Consider the following 23,597-nt stretch of genomic DNA (forward strand, 5'->3'; position numbering starts at 1 on the left):
TGGGCTGCTGCTGTGTCAAGATACCATTTATATGATGGTTGGTTTATCTCAGAATTGATGCCCAGCAGCTGAAATTGTATAAAGCAGTAAAGAGCTGTCTCTTGCCATGAACTGGTGAATTAGGCTGATGGCAGCACGGGAGGAGAGGTTGAAACAAATGAGAAGCAGAGGGGAGTGGGCAGGTGGGTTTGCAGCCTCCATCACAGCTGAGCACACGGGCTGAGTAACAGTGGAAACATTCCCATCAGGGTGACCCTAAGGATGGGATGGTGAGTCTGGAGGCCATGGAGAGACCCCAGGTGGATGCACAGGTGCAGGGTGAAGGTATGAGGCAGGTGGAGCGAGCTGCAGATGCTGGCAGGGGAGCACCACAAGTCCCAGGCAGAGCAGCCTGCTGTGGAAGTGGCCCAGCCAGCAGCCCCCATCAGTCAGGGGAACAAGGGAATAAATCCAGAGAGGAGTTTAAAAATAATAACGGTCATGGGGAGGCTACCAACTGGATTTTACTTTAATAATTAAGCTGTCAATGAGTAGTGAAAACTAGACTAAAAGAACACCACCAATAGTAGGCAGATTTCACCCTAAAAGTGAGATCCCAATATATAAATTTCAGCACTCCTCTGTCTCTCTCCCTTCACTTACACAGGTTTCAGGAAGTCCAAGAGAGAATACAGGAAAAGTCATTCTCCTTCCTTGGAGAAATGCAGTACTGTGATCCTTCACACTAGTCTGGGATGAAAACATCTGGATGATTTATTTTTTTTCTCATCTGCTGAGGTAACAAAATCAAAATTGCATCATCCAGTTTATTCTGCAATTATAGAGGCTAAAGAGATTTAGAAACATCTTATTTCTCATAGCTATTGAATTACATGTATTTTTTTCATTTTTCTGGATTTACATCACTTCACTGGAGTGAGTGACCAGTTGAAAGTCTGTAGCATCTGTTTTCAAAAAACAACCTGTCATGAAAACCTTCTTTAACAAAAAGAAGGCTTTGGGCATCAAAAACAGTGCCAATTTTTTCTGTTTTGCTCCAGACCAGGGGAAGGTCTTGAATTCCCACAGAAGAAAACTGAAACTAATTTTGTGTTTAAATTCATGTGTTTTCTTAGGAAAATTCAGTTTTGCACCGAGTAACTTCTCTCCAAAATATGCACATGAAGAAGTTCAAAGAACACAGCTTGTAGTAGTACTCCTAATATAACAGATTTAGAATGCAAACTAAAAAGCTTGAGATAAACATACATCTGATGCTATTCAAGTTGCACTGTTGTGCTCCCTTTCCCCTGAGATTCTGCTGAATCTAGGGCTCCTGGATGACTGTGAGCAGTAATGGTCTCTTAAAACTAAGACCAAATGTGAAGGAAATGCAAAGCAATCTGTGAGCTCTCCCTGTCCACAGAACCAATTACATTACACACTGCCAAAGCATTCTGTGTTTTAATTGCTGTTTGAGATTTCACTGCCTCCTGAAAAATAAAATTCTGTTTCCTTTTCAATTAGTGCCCAAGAGATATTTAAGAACAAAACTGCATGCAAACAATGATAACACAGAGGTTTTATTGAGATGAGTGCCACTTAATTTTCTTAATTTCATGCATTTCCCAAAAGAACACAACACCTAATTCTTTGCCTGTCCCATGTTCTCTAAAATTCCCAAATGTGCCCCTCCAATTTTCAGTCCATAGAGTGCAGGGTGAAGAAAAACAGTAACTTTATAGAGAAAATATTGATTTAAAACCCTCGATTCAAAGCCCTAGGATATCAAAAGATTAGTTACTTTTAAGGACTATACTAAAGGTGACTTTCAGCTTCTTCATTATTGGAATGCAAAGCAAATTAATCCTGCTATTCAAAGCAGCAAGATACCAATGCAAAAGCTGTTCAAAAGCAAGCTGGTTCGACACCCAGCAGGCCAGCAGTAAGAGACCCAAATAGGCATTGATAACGACTGTTACAGTAAATGCTAGAGGCAAAAAAAACCCCAACAGCCTCAACCTGGGGAAAAATTAATTCCTTACCAAGAAAATCAGAGTAGGGCAGTGAGAAATAAAACTAAATTTTTAAAAATACCTTCCCCCAACCCTCCCTTCTTCCCAGGCTCGAGGTCACTCCTGAATTCTCCCCTTCCTCTGTCCCTGTACAGGGGGATGAGGAATGGGGGCTGCAGTCAGTTCCTCACATGTCTCTGCTGCTCCTTCCTTCTCAGGGGAGCTGAACACAGTGCTCAAGGTGCAGCCTCACCAGTGCAGTACAGACAATCCCTGCCCTGGTGCTGCTGGCCACACTATTCCTGATCCGGGCCAGGTGCCATTGGCTTTCTTGCACACCTGGGCACACCCTGGCTCATGTACAGCTGCTGTTGACCAGCACCCCCAGGTCCTTTTCCACCAGGCCACTTTCCAGCCACTCCTCCCTCAATCTGTAGCATTGTGTGGGGTTATTGTGACCCATGTGGAGCCTGGGGCCTTACTGAACTTCAATACTGTCAGACTCAGCCCATTGATCCAGCCTGCCCAGATCCCTCTGCAGATCAGCATTCCCTCCCAACTTGGGGTCATCTGAAAACTTACTGAGGGTGCAATCAATCCTCTCGTCCAAATCATTGAAGACACTAAACAGAACTGGCCCCAGTATTGAGCCTGGGGAGCCCCACTGGTGCCCAGGTGCCAACTGGATGTATTTCCATTCACCACCACTCTCTGGGCCTGGCCATTCAGCCAGTTTTTAACCCAGTGAAGACTGCAGCTGTCCAAGCCATGGGAAGCCAGTTTCTTCGGGAGAACACCACGGAATACAAAGTCTTTACTGAAGTCCAGGGAAATTACACCCACAGTCTTTCCCTCCCCACCAAATGGATCACCTTTTCACAAAACGTGCTCAGGTTCCTCAAGGTTCCTTTCCTTAACCTCTGTTGGCTGGGCCTGATTCCCTGGCTGTCCTGTACATGTTGCAGGACAGCTCTCAGGATGCTCTGCTCCATGCCCTTCCCCGGCATCGAGGTCAGGCTGAAGGCTTGTAGCTCCCTGGAGACACCTCAGCAGTTACCTTTGCCTGGAAATTTAGTGACTTGGCCTTCTGTGTCTACTCAACCCTGTACCAGAGCAGGTGGGAATATGGTGAACATGGTTTCTGGGCTGAAAATGCTGAAAATGAATCCAGATCTCAAATGTGAGTATTTGGCAGAGACTTGTTCAAGCTGCTGTCTAGCCAGTACTTATGAGTGTACACAGAGCACAAATGAAGAGACAGTAACTTGTGGAAACTTCCTAATTGGCTTTGTTGGCTTAGATGGATTACTTCCCAGAAATGAAAGGCAGAAGGGTCTTCCATCAGTCTCTGAAGTTCAGTCTTTTTTATTTTAATTATTCATTACCTACACAAAGGCCTTCTTTTGTGATCAAAAGGACTTTGGGCAGCAAACCAGCAGCCGGAGTTAGAAATGCTGACTGAGGAGCAGACATAGAGATTACCATAACTCACATATCAGCCAAAACTCTCAGATCAGCAAGAGTCTACAGATGTAAAGTGTAGATGCTGCAACAGTCAGTTGACCTGGAGTTAATTTTCTTTAGAATCACTAAATATCTCAAGCCATAAAAGACCCATTGTGCTCAATTCTCTTCTCATCACAGGACTAACTAAACCAAAAGGCCAAGAGCATTGCCCAAATGTTCCTGGAGCTCTGGCAGGCTTGGGGCTGTGACCACTTCTCTGGGGAGCCTGTTGCCATGACTGACCACCCTCTCAACAAAGAACTTTTTTTTAACACCCAATCCCAACTTTACTGATCATTGTTAGATCACCTTAGAGGTTACTAACAAGAGTAACTAACAGGAGTAACACAGAGTGGATTTTTCAGATATAGTATCTGGGGGCGGGGGAGAAAATTTCATTTGTATTTGCATCAGAAACCCGAATGCAGGATGTTATCCTGCCAGGAAGTGGAACACGTATCACTTACTGATTTCTCTTTAACCACAGACCAACACTTAGCATTTAAATAATTTCAAAAATATTTCAGGAAGAAAAATTCTTTCCTGGACATATTCACAAATACTTGGAATTGCAAGAAATAAACCTTAGATGGATCTAGCTTTGGCTGGGATGCACTTTAGCTCACATTAGGAACCTGCATTGTGGCACTTGATTCTAAGCTCACTTCCTAGTCTCTATCAGCAGGGGAAAAAAATCTGCTTTTAGAGTAAAATTTCTTTGATTTACATTATATGTCTACCTTTGGATGAGATTAATCAAGCTACAGAATTTCCTTTAAATGGTGGTCTAGAACCATTAATTCAGAGAATTTGGTGTTATGAATCCAATATATGTTTTCAGTAAAGGGGCTATAAATTTCCTGATGCATGAGTCCCTCGTTAAGGCAGTGTGAAAGACTGAAATGTCAAAGGTTAATGACAAACAACTGGCCACTTTAAAAAGCTTCAGGATGCTGTGCTCTAATCTGCCTCAGGGATAGGTCCTAGCAGGTAGCACCAAAGAATATTTGAAAAGTAGTACCTGGTATATTGTATAAACAACAGTCAAAAGTCCTTCTCTCCCATTACAAAGTTATGAGGTTCAATATTATTACAGTGATAAAAAAAACTGAGTTGCACCTAAATTTTACGTAAATGCAACAGAAGTAACTACTTCTGAACTGTTAGCCAATATAACTATACATGAGATCATTAACAATAATTACAATATAATAATAGTTTTGTATCAATTCAAGTTTGCAAATATAAAAAGTAAATCACAGGCCCATTCAAAGACACCAGACACAAAAGCTAAAACACTCTGATGGAAATAAACTGAGTGTACTATTAGTAGCAGAAATGTTTTCATGGAAAAACATCTCCATTCCTTCAAAGTTCATCATCTGTTTAATTCCTAGTAATTTGCTGAGGTGATATAACTAGACTGTTAACTTTAAGGAGAAAATACACTGCAAGACACAAACTCTGTTCTGAAGTGGGTACTGGCCTCGCCAGCAAAACATCTCCTTGTTGCTGTCTGAAGAGAATGGGCATGATGTACCTTCCCTGAGGAGTTTGATTTTCAATAATTTTAACAACGAGCACAAACTGACATGCAGAAGGTTCCCTCTGAACATCAGGAAACATTTTTTTTACTGTGAGGGTGACCAAGCCCTGGCAAAGGTTGCCCTTGTGGGGAGGCTGTGGAGTCCTTGGAGATATTTAGAAGCCAACTGGACACAGTCCTGGGCAAACAGCTCTATGTAGCCCTGCCTAGGCAGTGGGGTTGAAGGTCCCTTGAACCTCAATCCTTCTGTGATTCTAAGATGCTTCTAGAAGTACTAGAAGCAACACTGTATTTGGGTTCTGCTGCTTATTCTCTAAAATGTACTCTTACTCAGTTTACCAGCTATCTCACATCCGTGAAAAGTGAATGTAACATCCATCATTCACTACTTTTCCATTTCTATGTTCAATCTGGATATTAAAAACTCAAGAAGGTGGGGGAAGGAATGTTCTTCCCCGTGTCTCTGTACTACACATGTACAGGCAACTTTTTGTGCACAAGAAAGAAGAAGAGAGAGAGAGAAGAAAAGATAAGGATAAGGGTATTGATTTTTTGTTTGACCCAATACTGTGTCACAGCCCCTGTGAACCTCCTAGCATGATCCCAAAGCAAATAAATGACTAGGATATCTCCTTTTTCTTAACAAGACATCACTCCAACACATCTCCAAGACACCAGCTCTAATATTATGGTATTTGTGCTTACCAGTGAATTAATTTGAAAAGCAACACTTCTTCCCACCACCTCCCTTCCCAATTAAGCGGGATACAATGCTGTACTTTTGGGAATAAATTAAGAACAAAAGAAATTAAAACTCTGTTCATTACTAATTAATGTTGCTGATATTGTGAAGGCATTCAAGTAAGTCTTCTGAATTCAGAAATAAAATATGTTGCATCACATGTTAGCGTTGAAATACTTTAATGTCCATTAGCAAACCAGAAGAAAGCTAAGCAAACATTGACCAAGTATAAACATTTCAAATTCAGCGGATCTAGACAATTTACAGTAGGAAATCATGAAAGAATTTCTGAATAGGTTCAACAAATCTTCGAATTCCCAGAAAACTCCATAAAACAATCTAAATAACTTTATTTAAAATACTGAGTAACTTTCAGTTAAGACTGCTACAAGACTATTGTCACATACAAAAAAAAATTACAGAAGTTGCAACACAATTATCTGGAAAGAAACTAAAACAAAATACTACAATCAGAAGTAATCAATGTGCTTTCCAGGAAAATAAAGCTTGTCAAACAAGTATGATATTTATTCCTGAATATATTCTGTTGTTCCAGAAGCTGAAATTATACTATGCAGACAAAAACCAGAAACACAAAAAAACCTGCAAGATTAACTGGCTACTCTCAACAAATAATGTTTGATAGAAAATCTTTATCAAAGAGCTGTTTCCAGTGAAGTTATGAAGGACAACATTATTAAAAGCTTTCACTAGTAATTTGGAAGGAAATATAAAATCACAGCTGATGAAGTTTGCAGATGACAATACCTGGTAAGATGATAAACAGTGATAACAGCAGCAATTCCACAGCTGAATCTCCATTACTGTGATGAAACAGCATTAGGCTGAGCTCACTCTAACAAAGACAAATGCCCCCACAGCAAGGAACGAAGATCCAAGGCCAGGAATGGAACGTGTGCTAACATGAGCACTCAATGTACAAATTTAGAAAGCACTATGAAAATTTTACCTATGTATTAAAATTACCAAATCTTTAACTAAACTGAAATCCTGTATACTATATTTTATGCTGTGCCCATATTTTAAGGAGGCTTCTGGAAAATTGATGAAGGTATTAAAAAGAGCCACAAAACCTAAGAGATTTGTTTGAGTTAGAGTTCGTGAACTCAATTTATCCAAAACAAAATTGAGAGGTGATTTGATTGCTACATTTTAGTATCACCACAAGGAGAAACTGCAGTGGATTAAGGACCTCTTTACCCCAGTGGGGAGAAGCATAAAAAGAATCCATGGCTGAAACCTAATACCAGAAAGAATTCAAATGAGACATGAGGAACATACTTATCACTGTGAGAGCAACAAACCATTGCAACAATCAGGCAAAGGGAAGCATCTTCTTTCTTCATGCACTCAAACCAAGACTGGACATTTCTCAGAAAGGCATGGGCTAGCTGGACACAAGTTATCCTTTGGTCAAATAAATTACTGGGTTCATTACAGCTGTAAGAGGGAGAAATTTGATGGTCTGTGATATATGACTGATGAGACTAGATGAACTAACATCCTCCCCCCCATGGCCAAACTTTATTAATTGATTTATCAGTGCTTTATGCTGCCATCCATTGCTAGGGTATCTGAATACTTTCACATTAAATCAATAGCAAAATGCTTAATGGACTTCAAGGAGCTTCTGACACATCTTTCAGGACTAAAACGAATTAGGGGAGGATTTCTGAAGAGGACAGAAGGTCTGTATATATCCTTCTTGTTGAAGACTGTATATTACTGTATTTCCTTTGTGCTTATGGGGTATTTTGAAGCATGAGCCAGTGATTTCAGTCAGGCACAGTACTGCTAAATTGTTCTGTTTAAGAAACTCCTTTCAGTTTGTTTCCTCTAATGCCTGCCAAGGTGCCAGTGGGTGACAAAACTCTCTGCATTTCCCAGTGCTGTTTAGGGTAATGGACACTGGCTTTACTGACACAAAAAATAAATTTGCATCCTCAGAGCGTCATAATTTAGGTGAAAATGAAGAGTGCTGGTATGCACAAGGCACATAAAGGTGCTCCTCTAAACATTACACTTTTTCAGAGACACAATACTATTCTATGTGGAGAACAAGCACTTTCACATCTAAGAGTTATAAAGTTATGGTGTAGGATGTGGTGTTCTCAAAATACATGTATTTGCAATAGGGTATTAATTTATACATTTATAAAAATAAAATTTATAAAAATACGTTTATTTTGTGCAAATATATAAAAATTCTCAATGTATTATTTGACAAATGTACGCTAATAAAGTGACTTCTAATTAATTTAGAGACTGCTTGAGGTCTAGCACATAAACCTGCACATTTGCTAGCTACTGCATTTTTGTTGCAATAGAAAACTGTTAATGCTTTTTTCTTCAAGTTAAATCAATTTTCATTAATTACACCCTATCCTTCTGGGCAAAGAATAATCAAAATAGGCAAAATAGGATAACTGCAAAAATAAGATATTGATCTAGTTTTTAAGCAGTATCCTACCATCACTAACTTTTGCTCAGTTTATTCATTGTGTCTATGGACCAGTGAAGAAGGTACTTCTCAAAATCCTGTGTGGTTCAATGGGCTATTTGAAGCTGTTAATTTTTCAGCCAGAAACATTTTATATTCTGTGCACTCTGTTGTATTCAGCAATCCCTCTAAAACTTTGTCCGGGCCTTTTGAAGTCAGAAATCAATTTCCTCTCCTTGTACCTTCACAGAAAGAAGAGCTGATTGAAGATTGCTTCTTCCTTAGAGGTCATGCAGCACGTACAGGAACAGGGCACAGACCAAGCCCTCCTCTGACTCCAGGTGCCCTGGCAGGCAGGTGCTCAGCTGCTCCCAGGAGCCCTGCTGAGCCTGCCTGCCTCGGGCAAGCAGAACGGCTCAGATCACCTCCTTTCAACTGTAATGGCTTCATCTGCCAAGCTCTCTTCCTGAAAGCACACCTCTGGTAAAAGACCTTTATCTCTACAGAAAAATAAATATGGTTACCATTTTGTAATAGTCTATACAAAGCTGAAAGGGAAACTCCATTTATTCCCCAAGTTACAATCAAGAAAGAGACAGCAACAGCACTGCTTAGGCACTGCACTGGGTCAGGAACATGCTTAGGTGCCCAGACATGGTGCTCATGCAGCAGCTCTGTGGAGAAAGCAGTAGGCCTGCTCTAGGGAACCCTTCTGGCTTGAACTTGTATGGTCACCTTACCACAGCAAACAGCTCTGAAAGCACAGTTCTGCATCCTGGTGGCAGAACACATTCAACTGCCAGGGAGATCCAGAAAGATCTGAGAGGTAGAGTGACACCAACTCCTGGAGAAGACAAGCAGCAAGTAGACTGGAGGGGTAGTAAAGAAAGGAGACAAACCAGGAAGAACAAGCAGAAAGGATGAGAGGTAGTAAACCCAAATACATCAATTTTACCCACAAAACTGATGAATAATATCAAATCAAAAGACAAACATACATTACACACTTTGGATAGCAAAATTGGTTTTTTTTTTCTTGGGCTTAGAGGTGCAATCCAAATTCACCTTGAATAATAACTATCCATGGCATAAAAATGTAAAACAAAAGAATAAAGTAAAACATAGAAAATTTTTTAAAATTTAAAAGATAGCAATACCAGTGACTAGTCAGAACTGCATTGAATATTTGGCAGAAGTTTCATGAAATCCAACAGGCAAGCAGAGTTTCTTGGACACCAGCTGCTCAGTGAGACACAGTAGGTCAGGTCAGCATTATAAGGCTAAAACATCAGCTTTAACTAAATTTGATTTCCTGGTCTTAAATCATTAGTTGAAACGGATTATATTGCTTTAATTTTCTTGGAAGCCTAAAAAATCATGCCCTAAATAGTCATTAATTCAGCCACAAAGATTTGCATTTTAGGATAACTTCTACATCTACTTTTGTATTCCAAAGCTATTCTTATAAATATTACAGACTGATTTAATGTGAATTACTCTAGTAAAATGTGTACAGAAATGACTGGCAGAACATTAACATTCATAAGACATAGAGGAAGAAATGGATCTGTTGTACCCAGATTATAATTCTGAAAATGAGGGTATGATATTAAATGACCCAAAGGAAGAACAGGAGGGAAAGTGACCTCCCAGAATATGAAGGTAGTAGAAAATGATAATAAATTGCTCATCTCAGTTTAATAATTTAATACAAGCTGCATAAAATAGAAAGGCCACTTAGGAAGGCACAAAAAGCATTTTTAGCTGTCTGTTCAACGCCACTTATGAGAAAATTAAAGACAGCACAATCTAGCAGCACTTCTCCAAGTGGTGAGAAAGCCACAGGTAAGCCCCAAGTTTGCACTCTGTGGCCTTAGAGAGGTCTGAAGTGCAGAAACAACCCCTAGCAAACAAACTTCACACTTTCCTTTCTCCCCTTGCAAAATTCAGCTTGGTTTCAAGGGAACATTTATTAAAGCTAATTCCCAAATGTTTGCTTTGCTCTAAGGAGACAAACGAATCAATAAATTATCTGTGGAAAAGAGGGAAGGGGAATTTGAGTGAGAATATTTGTTCAACAGGTACCTTGAAAAGCAGTCATAATACTTACAGGCTAAAGGGTTATATTATATGCTTAAAGGCTTCTAACACATTTTCAAAATACAACATGCCTGTATTTTAAAAGTTTGGCGTTCTTAAAACAGCAACAAACTGTATCAGACTTGAGAAGTCCTGCTTTTGTAGACTTGTTTTGGTAAAACAGAACAAGGAAACTGTCCTGATGTCTAACCTATGAGTACAGCCCATGACCCATGTTCCTAAATGAGGGTGGTAAAGTGCTAATCTCTGGCTTTGACCCAGACTCTGAGACTGGGTTAAGTTGTTGGTTTTTAAGGGTCATGTGGAATTCAAAGGCCAAGAACTATCAAGGAGATGCAAATAATGGCATCATTTCCCCTCCCCTTTTAGCATGACCATTAAGAAACAATTAAAACCAGTACAACAATACAGCAGCAAGGGGGAAGTTATTCCTGGTTTCAGAGAGTTTAAATAGGGTGATACTAAGGATCTCCACTGACAAGTTACAGTTCTTTTCCTTGAAATGAACAGACAACAAGGAATCAGTCTTTTGAGAATTATCTGTCCATCCTTCCCCATAAGGGGCTGACACAGGGAAAGTCAAATCATTTGATGAACAAAGGACACCAACCCTTACATCCACCAAATCAGAAATTAGATTCAAGGATAGAGAACTATTTCAAAATTGTTAACTGTATCACAGAAATCTTTAGTAGCTCCTGTAGTGAAAAATTGTGCATTCCTTGGTATCTATTTTATTCCTATGGATTAGCTTGAAACTAAAACAAGGAAATTAAATAAAAGATGGACACCTTAGAGCAGCCTTCTGGTACCTGAAGGGGGCCTACAAGAGAGCTGGAGAGGGACTTTTTACAAAGGCTTTAGTGACAGGATAAGGGAATGGCTTTAAACTGGAAGAGGAAAGGTTTAGATTAGGTATCAGGGAAAGAATTCTTTACTGTGAAGATGGTGAGATGCTGAACAGGTTGCCCAGAGCAGCTGTAGATGCCCCATCCCTGGGAAAGTTCATGGCCAGGTTGGGTGGGGCTTTGAACAACCTGGTCTAGTGGGAGGTGTCCCTGCCCAGGAGAAGGGGTTGGAACTAGATGAGCTCTAAGGTCCCTTCCAACCCAAACCACTCTATGATTGTACGATCTGCAAGTGGAAACAGAGTGGGTCCCTGGTTTGTGCAACTAAGGTGGCATCCAGATATAGGAGAAGCATTTAAAATCCAGATCTAACAAAACTGATGGTCATTGCTTTGATTAAAGAAACTTGCAATCGTATGGATGAGGTAGGCAGGCAGCAGCCATGCACCTACCCTAAGAGAACAGATACTCAGGGAAGAAACTACCAGATGATCACTCAAGGAACATAATGACTTTACCAATCACTGCAAACTTCCTCCTACCTGAACATCATCAAATAGCAGTCTGAAGAAAAAGGAAAAAAAAAACCCAACCACAGCAGGGATACAGGTCCTCCTTTAATTACAGGTTTCTGCAAAGAGACCTGTAATAATACCTCCTGCAATTTTTTATAAGCATTCAAATGAAAGAAGAGCTTAGTGATTATCTTTTAAAAGCAGTGCAGGGAAAAGGCAGAAGGGAGCATAAAGAAGCCCTGCAGAAATTTGCAAGCAAATATACAGGAAGATGCACATTCATAAGCTTAAATGAGGACTCTCTCGAGAACTGACTGCAGCTGTGCATAAAGCAACCACAAAACTGAAGAGACACAACTGAATTTTAACACAAGAATTTCCAATTACTCAATATTCCTTCAAGAAACTTAAAATTTTAATAGGCCCACGAAGGCTTGAAAAGGCATAGGAGACAAACATATCTTAAATTTCATGACACCTTTGCAGGACAAGCTGTTCTTGTACAGAGCCACTAAATGGTTACAAGAGAGAGATTTTGAGAACTACTTTAAAATGAGATTTCGTCCTCACTTCCTGAAGTGGAAAATTCACTATTACCTCTGTAAACATCTTCTGTTTTGAAACCTGAGTAATAGTTTTAAATACTCTACTAGGACTACAATGCAACTGTGAGGCAACCTGCATTTCTATAGGAAATTATTCTACATTATTTAAGATTTGGCAGTTGAATACAGAAAGTAAGCTGCCAAATGTTTCTCTGTAGTGTTAAAAAGATCAAACATTTTTTGTTGTCCTAAGGGAACCTAGGGTGCATACACTCATGTTTAGTTATTTTTTACTCGCTGGGCTCACGCTTTGCCCACTTGGACAACTTGAGTAAATAACTTTGCAGTTATTTGTCCAAAACTCTGTAGGAATTTCAGTTATTCTTCTCAAATATACAGAAAAATGCAGCTGGACAAAACTGAACTTCCAAAAAAGAAACAGAAAATATTCAGAGATTAGAAATAAAACAGTAAAATCACTTCTAAATTCCTGTGCATAGAAAAATGCTCAGACTGACAGCAAAAACCCCATAAAACAGATACAAGATCTTTCACAAGCTCTATGGTGATGAGAAGTACCTTCCCACTGCTTCCTACTTCTACTGTCCCTGCTACAGAAGAATCCACTTTCTGATAACAGAAGTCACACATTCACATTACAGTTCTCTTCCACTTATTTAACACACAAGATCACTGGAGCTGTTTCAAATGCCATCCATTCACAAAGCAGGAAAGTGGGCAGGAAAGCCACAGTAACTATCATAATCACATTAGATACCATGAGAGAGAATGTTAAAATAGTAACTACTCAAAAACTGATAATTTACTAAAAAGATCTAGACAAAAAGCCTGTACATTCATTTTAATTATAGATGAATATTCCACTTAGTCAAGTGAAATAATAAATCATACTGCCAGTAAATGGCTATTGTTAAACCTGTTTGATAGGTGAAAATCCTTCAATTTGAACCAGAAAACAAACAATGAAAAATAACTTAAGCCTTCTAAGGAGTAGAAATTCTACATATGTCTATACATTTGGAGACACCTTTATAAACCAGGCAGAAGAAACCAGAAGCCTAGTGTTTTCCTACATATAACCTGAAGTTAGTGCTCAGTTTCACCCCATTTAATCTGCCACAAACACCATGACAGCCATTATGTGAGCTAATAAGCAGCAGTAACTCATTGTATTTCCACTCAAAAAAAAAAAAAAAAAAAAAGAGCCCAAGAATGCACATACAGCTAACACATTACACCTTCAGCTATACCTCTTGCATGTTCTGCTTCTAAACCTTCCAAGCAGACTCAGACCATAACCTCCTCCCACCACGAGATTGTAGCTACTTTCTTTTCCATGCTGTGTAGATGGGAAGTATAATTTGGGAGAAGGAAAAGAAAGAGAGCTGCCTCCTTAGTCATCCTGTATGTCAAGTGTACAGATGGAAGTGTGGAAAGCCTGAATGGTTGGAGTATGTCTGGCATGGAGAGAAATCTGGTAAAAAAAAGAAATACACTGACAGCTCAGTCTTCCAATCAGCATTTTGCCAGAAGTTTACAGCTTGACCAAATTTAGGTCAAAACCAGCACAAGGCAACTCCATATTTTTTTAAAATATGTTTAAAATAAGAATAACAAAAAATACTTCCCCTCACCTCTAAACCTGTTTTCTTAATCATTCTAAGCTTAAACCAAAAGCTTACCAAAACCAATTCAACTGTCATTAAAGGTCACCACAGTCTGAATTTCAGCAAAACTACAAATAACTGGACAGACATTTCCATAAAGCTTATGCAGCCTTAGTAACTGGCAGTGGCACAAGCACCACACACAAGGATGTTTCAGTCCCATGAAAGGACAGCTTGCTTTTCATGTTGTCTACAAGGAGTGACAGAAGCTCATCCAGATAAGATAACAGCTTCACACAGATCTCTTTACCATGAGACTGTGATCCCTTTAGAAGAGACAGAATAATGGTATCATAACATAGAGACTAATCAAGCATGAGGAAGACAGATTCATCTTCAGTTAAACTGAATGCATATTTCCTGATGTTTATATTTTTCTATCAAACTTTACACTTTATAATAACTTTATAACAAATAAATCATTAAAAATTTGATTCCTAAAGGTCTGTAATTTGTTAGTACTCACTATGTTTGTAGAAAAAACAATGATTCTATAAGTAGAGAGATAAGAATTCCCAAGCTAGATGTAAGCTCTACACTTTTAAGCATCTAACCTTACAAATGAGGTACTGAAATGTTTGGGAGCATAACTGGTTTCTATCATGTTATCTGGATTCCCAGTCTTTTTAGTGTCTCTAAATGTTTCCCTTAAAAGCCAGTTTTTGGGTTTTTGTCTGTAAAGGTAGGTTGTTTTCCTACATTTAAAACACAGGGACTAGAAAACTAAAAATGTATTTGAAACAGACAAATACTCTGCAGAATTACTTATGGAAGCTCCTTGCTTTTTTCAAAACTTCTCTAAAGTGTTCACGAGTGTTACCTGGGGGTGAACTAAGATGAGCTGTTTTCATTTCTATTAAAAAATTAATCAAAACCTATGGCATAGGGCCATATTCTGCTATTCGTAATATGGTAAGTAAACATTTCTAGTTATAAACACAGAATAAGAATTTTTGTGCTACAATAAGCATCAATATTAATTCTTTTTGTTCTACTCCCCCATAAAATTTGAAATTTAAATGGAAAGATTGCTGCTAAGGTCCACTTTCCCCTTTTTTACCTAAATGGTCCATTAGGTTTTAAGAGTATCTTGACATGCCTACAACACACTAAAAATAAATTCAAAACTGAAAGTTTGTGCAAAGACAAACACAAAAAACAAGTTGAAAGATTTTTTTAAATACAAACACACAGTACAAGTACAAAGAAAATATGAAGACAAATTGATACAAAAATCAGTATTTATGTAAAAAAATAATGCACTGCATATTGTAAAATCAGTCAGTTACAGTATTCACCTCCACAGAGATTTCTACATTTTCAGGCTTCAAAAGGTTACACAGCAAGAAGAGACCTACATGAGAGGCAGACTGCTTCCTAGATTCCATCCCAAAAAATTTATACCCTGAGCCTGCAGGGAAATTAGAAGCAGGATACAAACTCTGCTGACAGTGGAGCGTGTTCCTGTACTGCTAAAGCATTTGTCCAGCTCACATGGATCTGGAAGTCAGAGCCAGTCTATCTTTGACAAGGAAATAGATACAAAAATTAGGCTTCCAAAATGGGGTTGGGATGAAGGTGCAAGGCAGTGAGTGGATCCTCCATGTTCAACACACAAGAACTGTCCTGGAATCCAAAAGCTCACTTTATGAAGACTTCATCTCACTTAGACAGGTTATCTGAGTTCATATATACTTTACAAATACATTTCATACCATGCAAGTTTAAATATTTTACTGTAACACTAAAATTCAGCCTTTTTCTTCATGGTTTTCTCTGGAGAAAAAGTTTTTATTACTTAAACAGAAGGTTTTATTTTTTCACTGAGATAACTGGAGGAAATCTAATCCTTTCCTGTTGCAAATCACTATCACCCTATCGACAGTAATGCATTCATGTAGTTGAGGGTCTGCCCCAAAACTATTTTAAAGCCATTTATTAAAAAAATATTATAACAGGATATATTCTCTAAAAAACCCCATCTACTACACAGTCTGATGAAGCATCAGAACTCTTACTACAGCTCTTCACTTCTAGATACTACATGCTCTATAAAATCATCAGGTAATAATTCCTAGCACGGAAATACAACAGCAACAGCTTTCCACTACTGGGCTTTTTTCCTACTTCCAAAAATGCCCAATAAAGCTGCAAAACCATGACATTTTTTAAAGTATTGTAAGACAAGCAACTTCAAATTGGATTTTTACTTAAAACCCCTCAGTTCTGCTCCACCTTTTGGTGCTAACGGCTCTACAATGTTGAAAAAAAATTAATTTTGATATAAAGTCTCTGTATTTACTACAGAGCAAACTAGTATCACATACTAGTCATTAATTTCTCAGAAAATCATATTTATAGTGTGCAGTTTACATCTGAGAGAAACGAAACAAGATTGTCAAAACAGTACTTCAACATGTAAGAGATGAACATATAAAGGCACATGCAGATTGTCAATGATTACAACACATTTCTTTGACAAGAGAATATTTTCTGCACTTGTAAACAACTTTGTTTACATAAAGGCTCACACCTTTAAAGTGAGGTTAGTGCTGCTGACTCAGTTATTGCTACATTCACAGTTTAATAGAATTTTAGATAATATATGAGGTACACTCCCAAACAGAGTCATCTTCATTTCTTCCTTGTTCATTTATCATTAGATAACTGAATTATGCAGACTAAAATTACTGACCATAGAAGCCAGTAACACCCAAATCATCAGATATGAGACAAACATTAGCATTGATTAAACTTCAAAAAACCAAAAAGTCACCGTTGCAGAAAAAAGTTCTTGCTCTTCATTACATGAATATTTTCTTCATTTTTATGTATGCTAGTAAACTTTTTTCTGGGCACATTAAGAGCCCATTCAAGCTGTAATAGAATTCTTGCACCTTTTGACCAGCTATGTTAATTCAGTCTCTTGATGTAACAGCTAGCAGTCAAAAATCACCTTCCCTTTGATCTTCTGGCATACAAGTCTCTTATGCTTTTTGTTAGCTGCTTTATGAATACTTTGTATACTCTTCCACAGTATGTGTGCGTGGTTTTCTGTAACTCCCGTTCTAGGGGCTGCAGCAGCGAATGAACCAGGTCATCTCCAAATGAATACTGCAAAGAGGTTAAGAAAATTTAAGGTTAATATGGAAGATTGTCATTACTCAGAGGTATCTGAGTTTTATAAAAATTAGTTTCAGCATCATATTTGCCGTCTATAGGTTTATTAAATGTTTTCAAGAACTCACGAGTGCTTCTGAATGCAATAATTTAAAAACACCTCTAAATTATAAAAGTATACTCTCATGCTTTCTATAAACCTAACAAGACAGATCTTTTTTATGCTAAGCAAATGAATGTATTCAGACAGGCAAGGAAGAAATTTATTAAATTACCTTACCCAATTAAAAATTTACAACTCTAAAATGATGTCTGGATTTTTTTTTTGTTGTATGGTAACTTTCTCAAATGACATATAACCTTTAAGTAATACAAGCCTTATCAAATTATAATGAAACAGCAGTATAAAAAGTGGTAGTGACGTTTCATTAAATTGAATGATGGTCAAACACATACTGTGTTTAACGTGGGCATGAAATAAAGTTGTCATTAGCTCAACACTGCAATGTTTTTTATAAACAAATGCTAAGTTAAAACAGCATTTTGAAGTAACATAATTTTGTTCATCTTATTACCATTGAATCAGTAGTGGTTTACGTACTTTCTCTGATGCATCCACATATGAAATGAGATCATAAATAAAAGGAAATAATTTTTTCTTCTATTTTTGACAATGCTCAAAGGAAACAAAGAAAAATAATATTTTTATGGAAATACAATCACTTTCCCTGCGATATATTCTCAGACCCCCAAAAGTATTTTTCTTCATTTTTACACCTATATGACAATGTATAATAAAGCAACATTAAAATATAATCTTGATTTTTGTAGGTTATACACACACAGTAGCCTGCTACATTAAAATGTGCATCAGTGCTAAGTTTTACAGCTTTTCAGTGAGTATACTGATGTAGTGATAAATGGTTCATTAGATGATTTATTTGCAGCATGAAGTAATTGTGCTTAGTATTTAAAGGAACAGCAACACATTAATACACTGAATTTCTGGAAAAGGTCAAAACAAAGTATATAAAAAAAACTTTTACAATCCATATCTAGATGCAATTAGGTATTAAAGTGTTGCAGTAAATGCACACAAACTTTGGGAAGAAGGGATTTTTTTCTGCACTTTAAAATCTCCAAAAAAATGAAGTTTCTGGTGATGGCTCGTTCAGCCTGGAGATAAAGATTGTCCCTCTCTACACTGCACTGCTGTGGCCTCACCTTGAGCAAGCAGTTGCAGTCACAATGTAAGGACATAAAGCTATTAGTGTCCAAAGGAGGACCACAAAGATGGTGCAGGGCCTCGGGGGGAAAGCACGTAAGGAGTTGTTGAGGCCACTTGGTCTGTTCAGCCTGGAGGAGACTGATGGGAGACTGCACTGCAGTTACAATTTCTTTGTTAGGGGAAGAGGAGGGGCAGACACTGATCTCTGCTCTGTGGTGACCAGGGACAGGACTTGAGGGAATGGCCTGAAGTTGTGTCAGGGGTTGTTTAGGTTGGATATTTGGAAAAGGTTCCAGAAGAGGGTGGCTGGGCACTGGAACAGGCTCTCCAGGGAAGTGGTCACAGCATGAAGCCTGGCACAGTGCAAGAAGTCTTTGGACAATGCTCTCAGGTGTATGGTGTGACTCTCGGGGATGGTCCTGGATTGGATACCCAATCCAGGTATTTGGATTTCAGTGATCATTGTCGGCCCCTTCCTACTCAGATATTCTAAGATGTCCAAATGCTCATGGAAACAATTCACCAGGTGATTTATTAAATAAATGAGAAAAAAGCCTTTTAAATAAACACTTACAACTACAGGCATGGTTCTAGAATCCTAACCTAAGTACAATCTACACTCTGTGTCAAAAGATGCTCATGAAAACAGGAATTTACTCAAACTCCATAAAAGAGAAAAAAGTGGTAAAACACTGATGTTACTTAAAAGTGAAAAAAAAATTTCTTTGTTGCAATCAAGGTGAATATCAACATGCCTACAAAATCTGTGTACTACTATAGATAAACATACATGAAAGAATAACAAGTACAATGCCAAAATCACTTACATTTTTTATCGCTTCATAGACAGCCCTAAAAGTTGGTTGTTTATCATCGTGGTAAACACCTCTATTTCCATGAAGAATAAATATACCTTCTTCTTCAGCTGCCTTACAATTGCTTCCATAGATACAGTGATCAGGCCGGTAATTCCATTGGCAAGGAAAGACATAAAGACTTTCTGTGTGGAAAAATGAGAGCTCAGGGTTAGGTATCAAAATGGTTTCAGGAAATAAACCAATATTTTCTTTATTTATTTAGGACAGCTTTATAAATTTCTGTACAGTTGTTTTGAAATCTAACAGTTAATTACACTCTAGCAAGCTCCAGCGCTGTCTCAAATGCTTTCAGAGAATAAAGAAGTGAATAGTCCCTTGAAGGGATTTACCCAAAAGCCTGCTTATTGAATATTTTCCTGGATATTTTTCCTGGAGATTTTTTTTTTTCCATGGAAAAAATAACTTCACAGTGTTAGGCTGAAAATCAATGTGGATTTACCTGGATTGTGAAAAAACATAATGTTCAATAGATCCTGATCACCCCATGTTATGTTCAGCTTGTACTTCTTCAGTAGTGGCATCAGAATTTCTCCCCATTGTAGCCGGACTGGTGTCATATCATTCTGTTAAACAGAACAAAGCAAAACCACACACATTCAGGGCAGTTGCATCTACAGGGAAGGAAATGCCTTACAGAATTGCAGTAGCTTGCACTTCAAAGGTACAAATCTCAAATGTATAGATAACTTCTTCCCTTTAAACCAACAAGTCTAAGGAAACTCATTACAGACATTTCCAATATGCTTTATTTCTCAATGATCGACTTACCGAAAAGTTTCCTTCTTACATCTTAAACCAAGAATTCTAAGAAGAGCAAGGGATTTTTTATACAGCAGAAAGATCCAATACCAAAACTGCATTTAAGTCATGTAGCAAATACACGGGGAGTATTTCAATATCCACACATCATGCAATTTCTCTCTTTATCACAGTTATAATATACACAGGTTCTAACACTAACTGCTAAAATTCAAACCAGTTCAGTATAAAATTATTTCTTAAATCGTTCCAAACACATACAGATAAAAAATACTGGCTACAAAGCAGAGTACAAAAATACAGAAATCCTTCAAAGGTTTTCAGAAGTATTTTCATCAAGTAGAACTTCTTTTATTTAGTTACTGAACTTGAATTTCCTCATCAACAGGACAACTTTTCACTAGCAAAAGTCAGTAAGAACTAAAGCAACAGCTGATACCAAATTCCCAAATTCTTGATTTAGCAGAATCACTTCAAAAGAAAAGGAGTTCTTTTAAGGTTCTGGTTGAGGAGCAGCTACTTGGAGTAAATTAGCCTACACTGAATTCCATATTAACAAAGGGATTCAAATCTGCAGTTTAAATGGTTACATATTCTAAATGTAATCTCTTATCTTAACACTTTATTTAAGCTCAAGTAGAACAGAAAAGGAACAAGGCTGCTCACTTTGCACTCTGTACTTCACAGTTTTGAGAGTGTGGATGGAATGGCAGCAAGCCCCACAGAGAAAATTCCTGAACAAGTACAAGCATTGAACCCTTGCTTCTTTTTAAGCAAGTCGCCAAAATAAAAATTATATTAGCACTCCAGTATAGTTTCAGATTTGCATACAGGAATATCATGTTAAGAGACAGATTACCAGGAGCAAAATACTCAGTTTGAGATTTACAGTATCAAAGACTTCTTTCTCTGAGCTTTACACTGACAAACTAGAAAGTGCATAAAATTGCAGCTCAGTTTTTACTCTTCCCTCAGATCATTTCAGCCATCAAAAATGAAGGGCTTTCAAAACTGAAGACTAAACCAAGAAATACTACAAGATTTCAGACAAGAATTATTACAAAAAAAGATCTATACCTTATAATATGCAAGAAGCCAAACAGAATATTACAGTCTCTCCTCTCCTAAAAATTTATGATTATGATTGCCTGAAAGTATTCAATGAGCGCAGGCATAAGAAATGCACAAAAAAATTCTTTGCTAGTAAGAATTATCATTAGATTCAATGCAAAGTGATTAAATGAAATAAAACACAGGCTTTAACACTAAGCTAAACCCTTCCAAAAAAGCAAATAAATAAGACTGAATCACAGCCAGTAAAGATTACTCCCTCACCTGAAATTTGCAATTCCCAGAATACTGACCTAAGATTTAAGTTAAGGCAAAATGCTAAGAATTAAAAACAGAATTAAATTACCTCACTCATACCAGGCAAATCATGGTACAAGAACATACAACAACAAATACAGTTTTAGAGCAACACATAGAAATAAAAGTTTAAATTGTTTAAGTCATTATTTAATAGAATTTTCTTTTCACTTGTAGAGTTTTAATAGCAGAGAAATCCAGAGGATATCCCAAGAAGATGTAAAGCAGGTAAGAACATGCATCACATAGCCAGATGTCTAAAGCAATACTACTTGACAAACAGTGCTGTCAGATTTAAGAACTAGAAATTGTAATATCTCCATAACCTTTGCATAAATAGAAAAGAGCTATATATTAATAAAATAGCAGTGATATATAATGACTCAAGTGTAGGAGCAAAAGAAACTACTTGAATAATTACTTGTTTCCCTTCTTTAAAATATTCCATTGCAAGGTGAAACAGCCTGAGAAGTAGGATGCTGATAGAACAGCTTTTTGGAAGTTACTCAAGTAAAAAAACTCATTAAAAAAATTCTACATTAATTTAAAAAAGTAAAGAATATAAGCCTTCTCTCCAGCATTCCACAACATGCAAACAATCGTAGCGATTTGAGAAAAAAAAACCCAAATGATAGTAGGCATTTCTGTGATGACAGCCAGGTTCTTAAGAATTCTCAAAACTCTAGTTTATTTGAGCAGAAGAAAACATGCAAGAAGAAAATATATGGAGGAACATCAGAGTATTTTCTGATATTTTGGGTTGTTTTTTTGTTTGTTTGTTTAGCTTGGTCATTACTCATTTTTGTACCTGAAAACTTCTGCCTGACCAAGGCTGAAGTCAGACTTTAAAAAGCTGTCTTTTATGCTTTTAAAGTTAAATATTTAGCCGTTACTTTTTTTAAAATTCTAAGAAGAAAATGCAAAGCTGAGGAAAAATTCTCAAATCATAGAGCAATATCTAAACAAACTCCAGCTGTGTCCTACAAACAACTGGCCAATTTAAATTTCCTTAATGCCAAGGGAGAGCCAGCCCTCTGCCTTCTGTTTACATGATTCTACCCTGTTCTTACACTAACAATGTAGTGCTAAAACTTGCTGCATGTTTATGTATGCTGATATACTTCAATTACCCAGCAGAAGGATTTCTTTTTTTTACTATTAGCAAATTGAACTGAATCACAGAAAGGACCGAACACCAAAGGCTACAACCAAGTAAATAAGAAAAGTAGGGAAAAGCAAACGGTAAGAGACAGGAACCTTCCTTTTAGAAGCAATTTGGTTTTGTGCAGGCTCACCATATTTCTTGAAACTACAGCCCTAAGCAACAATGAATAATAAAAAAAAGTTATAATGGTTTAGGTCACAGAAGCTCCCTGAACTTTGTTTTTTTTTTCTAAAGCGTACCTGTGAATCTCTACTTTGCACACTCTATCTGAAGTTAATTTATTTGGGGCTTGTTTGATTTTCTAAAAGCTTGTTCTCTTCCTTGACTGCCTGCATCTCAGGCATCAATAACCTTCTCAATAAATGTGACAGAAGTCATTCCTCTCTATTCACATTGCCTCATCGGTCTTTTTGTTTAAAAGCACCGTACCTGTAGCATTTGTTATATCTCTTATAAAAAATATCTACATCTATATGTATACAAATACAAAAAAAGTCACCTACTATTACCTCTTCTATATTCTAAACAGTCTTGAATGCTTTACATTCCCATTTTCTAACTGCTGCTTAGCAGAGACAACATGTAAGCACTAACCATCAGAAGCTTCATTATGAATTCCAGTGTCATGCGCAGTTATGCAGTATAATGATCAGTATAATGCAGTATAATATTCAGCAACCCATTTTGCATGCACATCTAGTTGTATACAAGCATACATATGTGTGCATTTAGTGCATGTATTTGTGCTGTACATACACACAGAGATTTCACATGCAAGATAAATAAGATAGGACCAGAAGGAACAACATCCATTAGGCACCACCGACAGCCAAGGAGCTGGGATGCTTGTCTGAAATATCCTGACACTCCTGAGAAGACTGAGGAGGCTTAAAAAAGTAAGTGGATAAAAGATTACTTAATCCTGGAGCAGTACATGGAACTACAGGTTATTGCTACCCAGATGAACATCATAACCATCGGCTAAAGTCTCTGGTTCTATTTTTTATTTATCCACCTTCTGGACCCTCCTGACTCTTCAAAATCAATGTGACAACAGAATAAAGATGCTTAAAGGCCTCAAGCAGCTCAGCTTGTAATTTCAGCTACAGACAAAGAACCCACAGTTTTAATTCC

General features: G+C 37.6%; 1 protein-coding gene across 2 annotated transcripts in view; it reads right to left on the minus strand.

The window, feature by feature from the left end:
• Positions 1–6,118: 6,118 nt before the first annotated feature.
• The window catches only part of GXYLT1 (glucoside xylosyltransferase 1), a 37,702-nt gene continuing 20,223 nt past the window's right edge, over positions 6,119–23,597 (minus strand). For both annotated transcript variants that reach the window (XM_030238467.2, XM_030238468.2), the window contains 3 exons: positions 19,611–19,734; positions 19,121–19,293; positions 6,119–17,059 (listed from right to left, as the gene is read on the minus strand). In XM_030238467.2, the coding sequence (XP_030094327.1) occupies positions 16,898–17,059; positions 19,121–19,293; positions 19,611–19,734 (459 nt within the window). In that variant the 3' untranslated portion in view covers positions 6,119–16,897. The remainder of the gene's footprint in view (positions 17,060–19,120; positions 19,294–19,610; positions 19,735–23,597) is intronic.

This window comes from Serinus canaria, chromosome 1A (genome assembly GCF_022539315.1).
Source record: "Serinus canaria isolate serCan28SL12 chromosome 1A, serCan2020, whole genome shotgun sequence".
Taxonomy (NCBI): Eukaryota; Metazoa; Chordata; class Aves; order Passeriformes; family Fringillidae; genus Serinus; species Serinus canaria.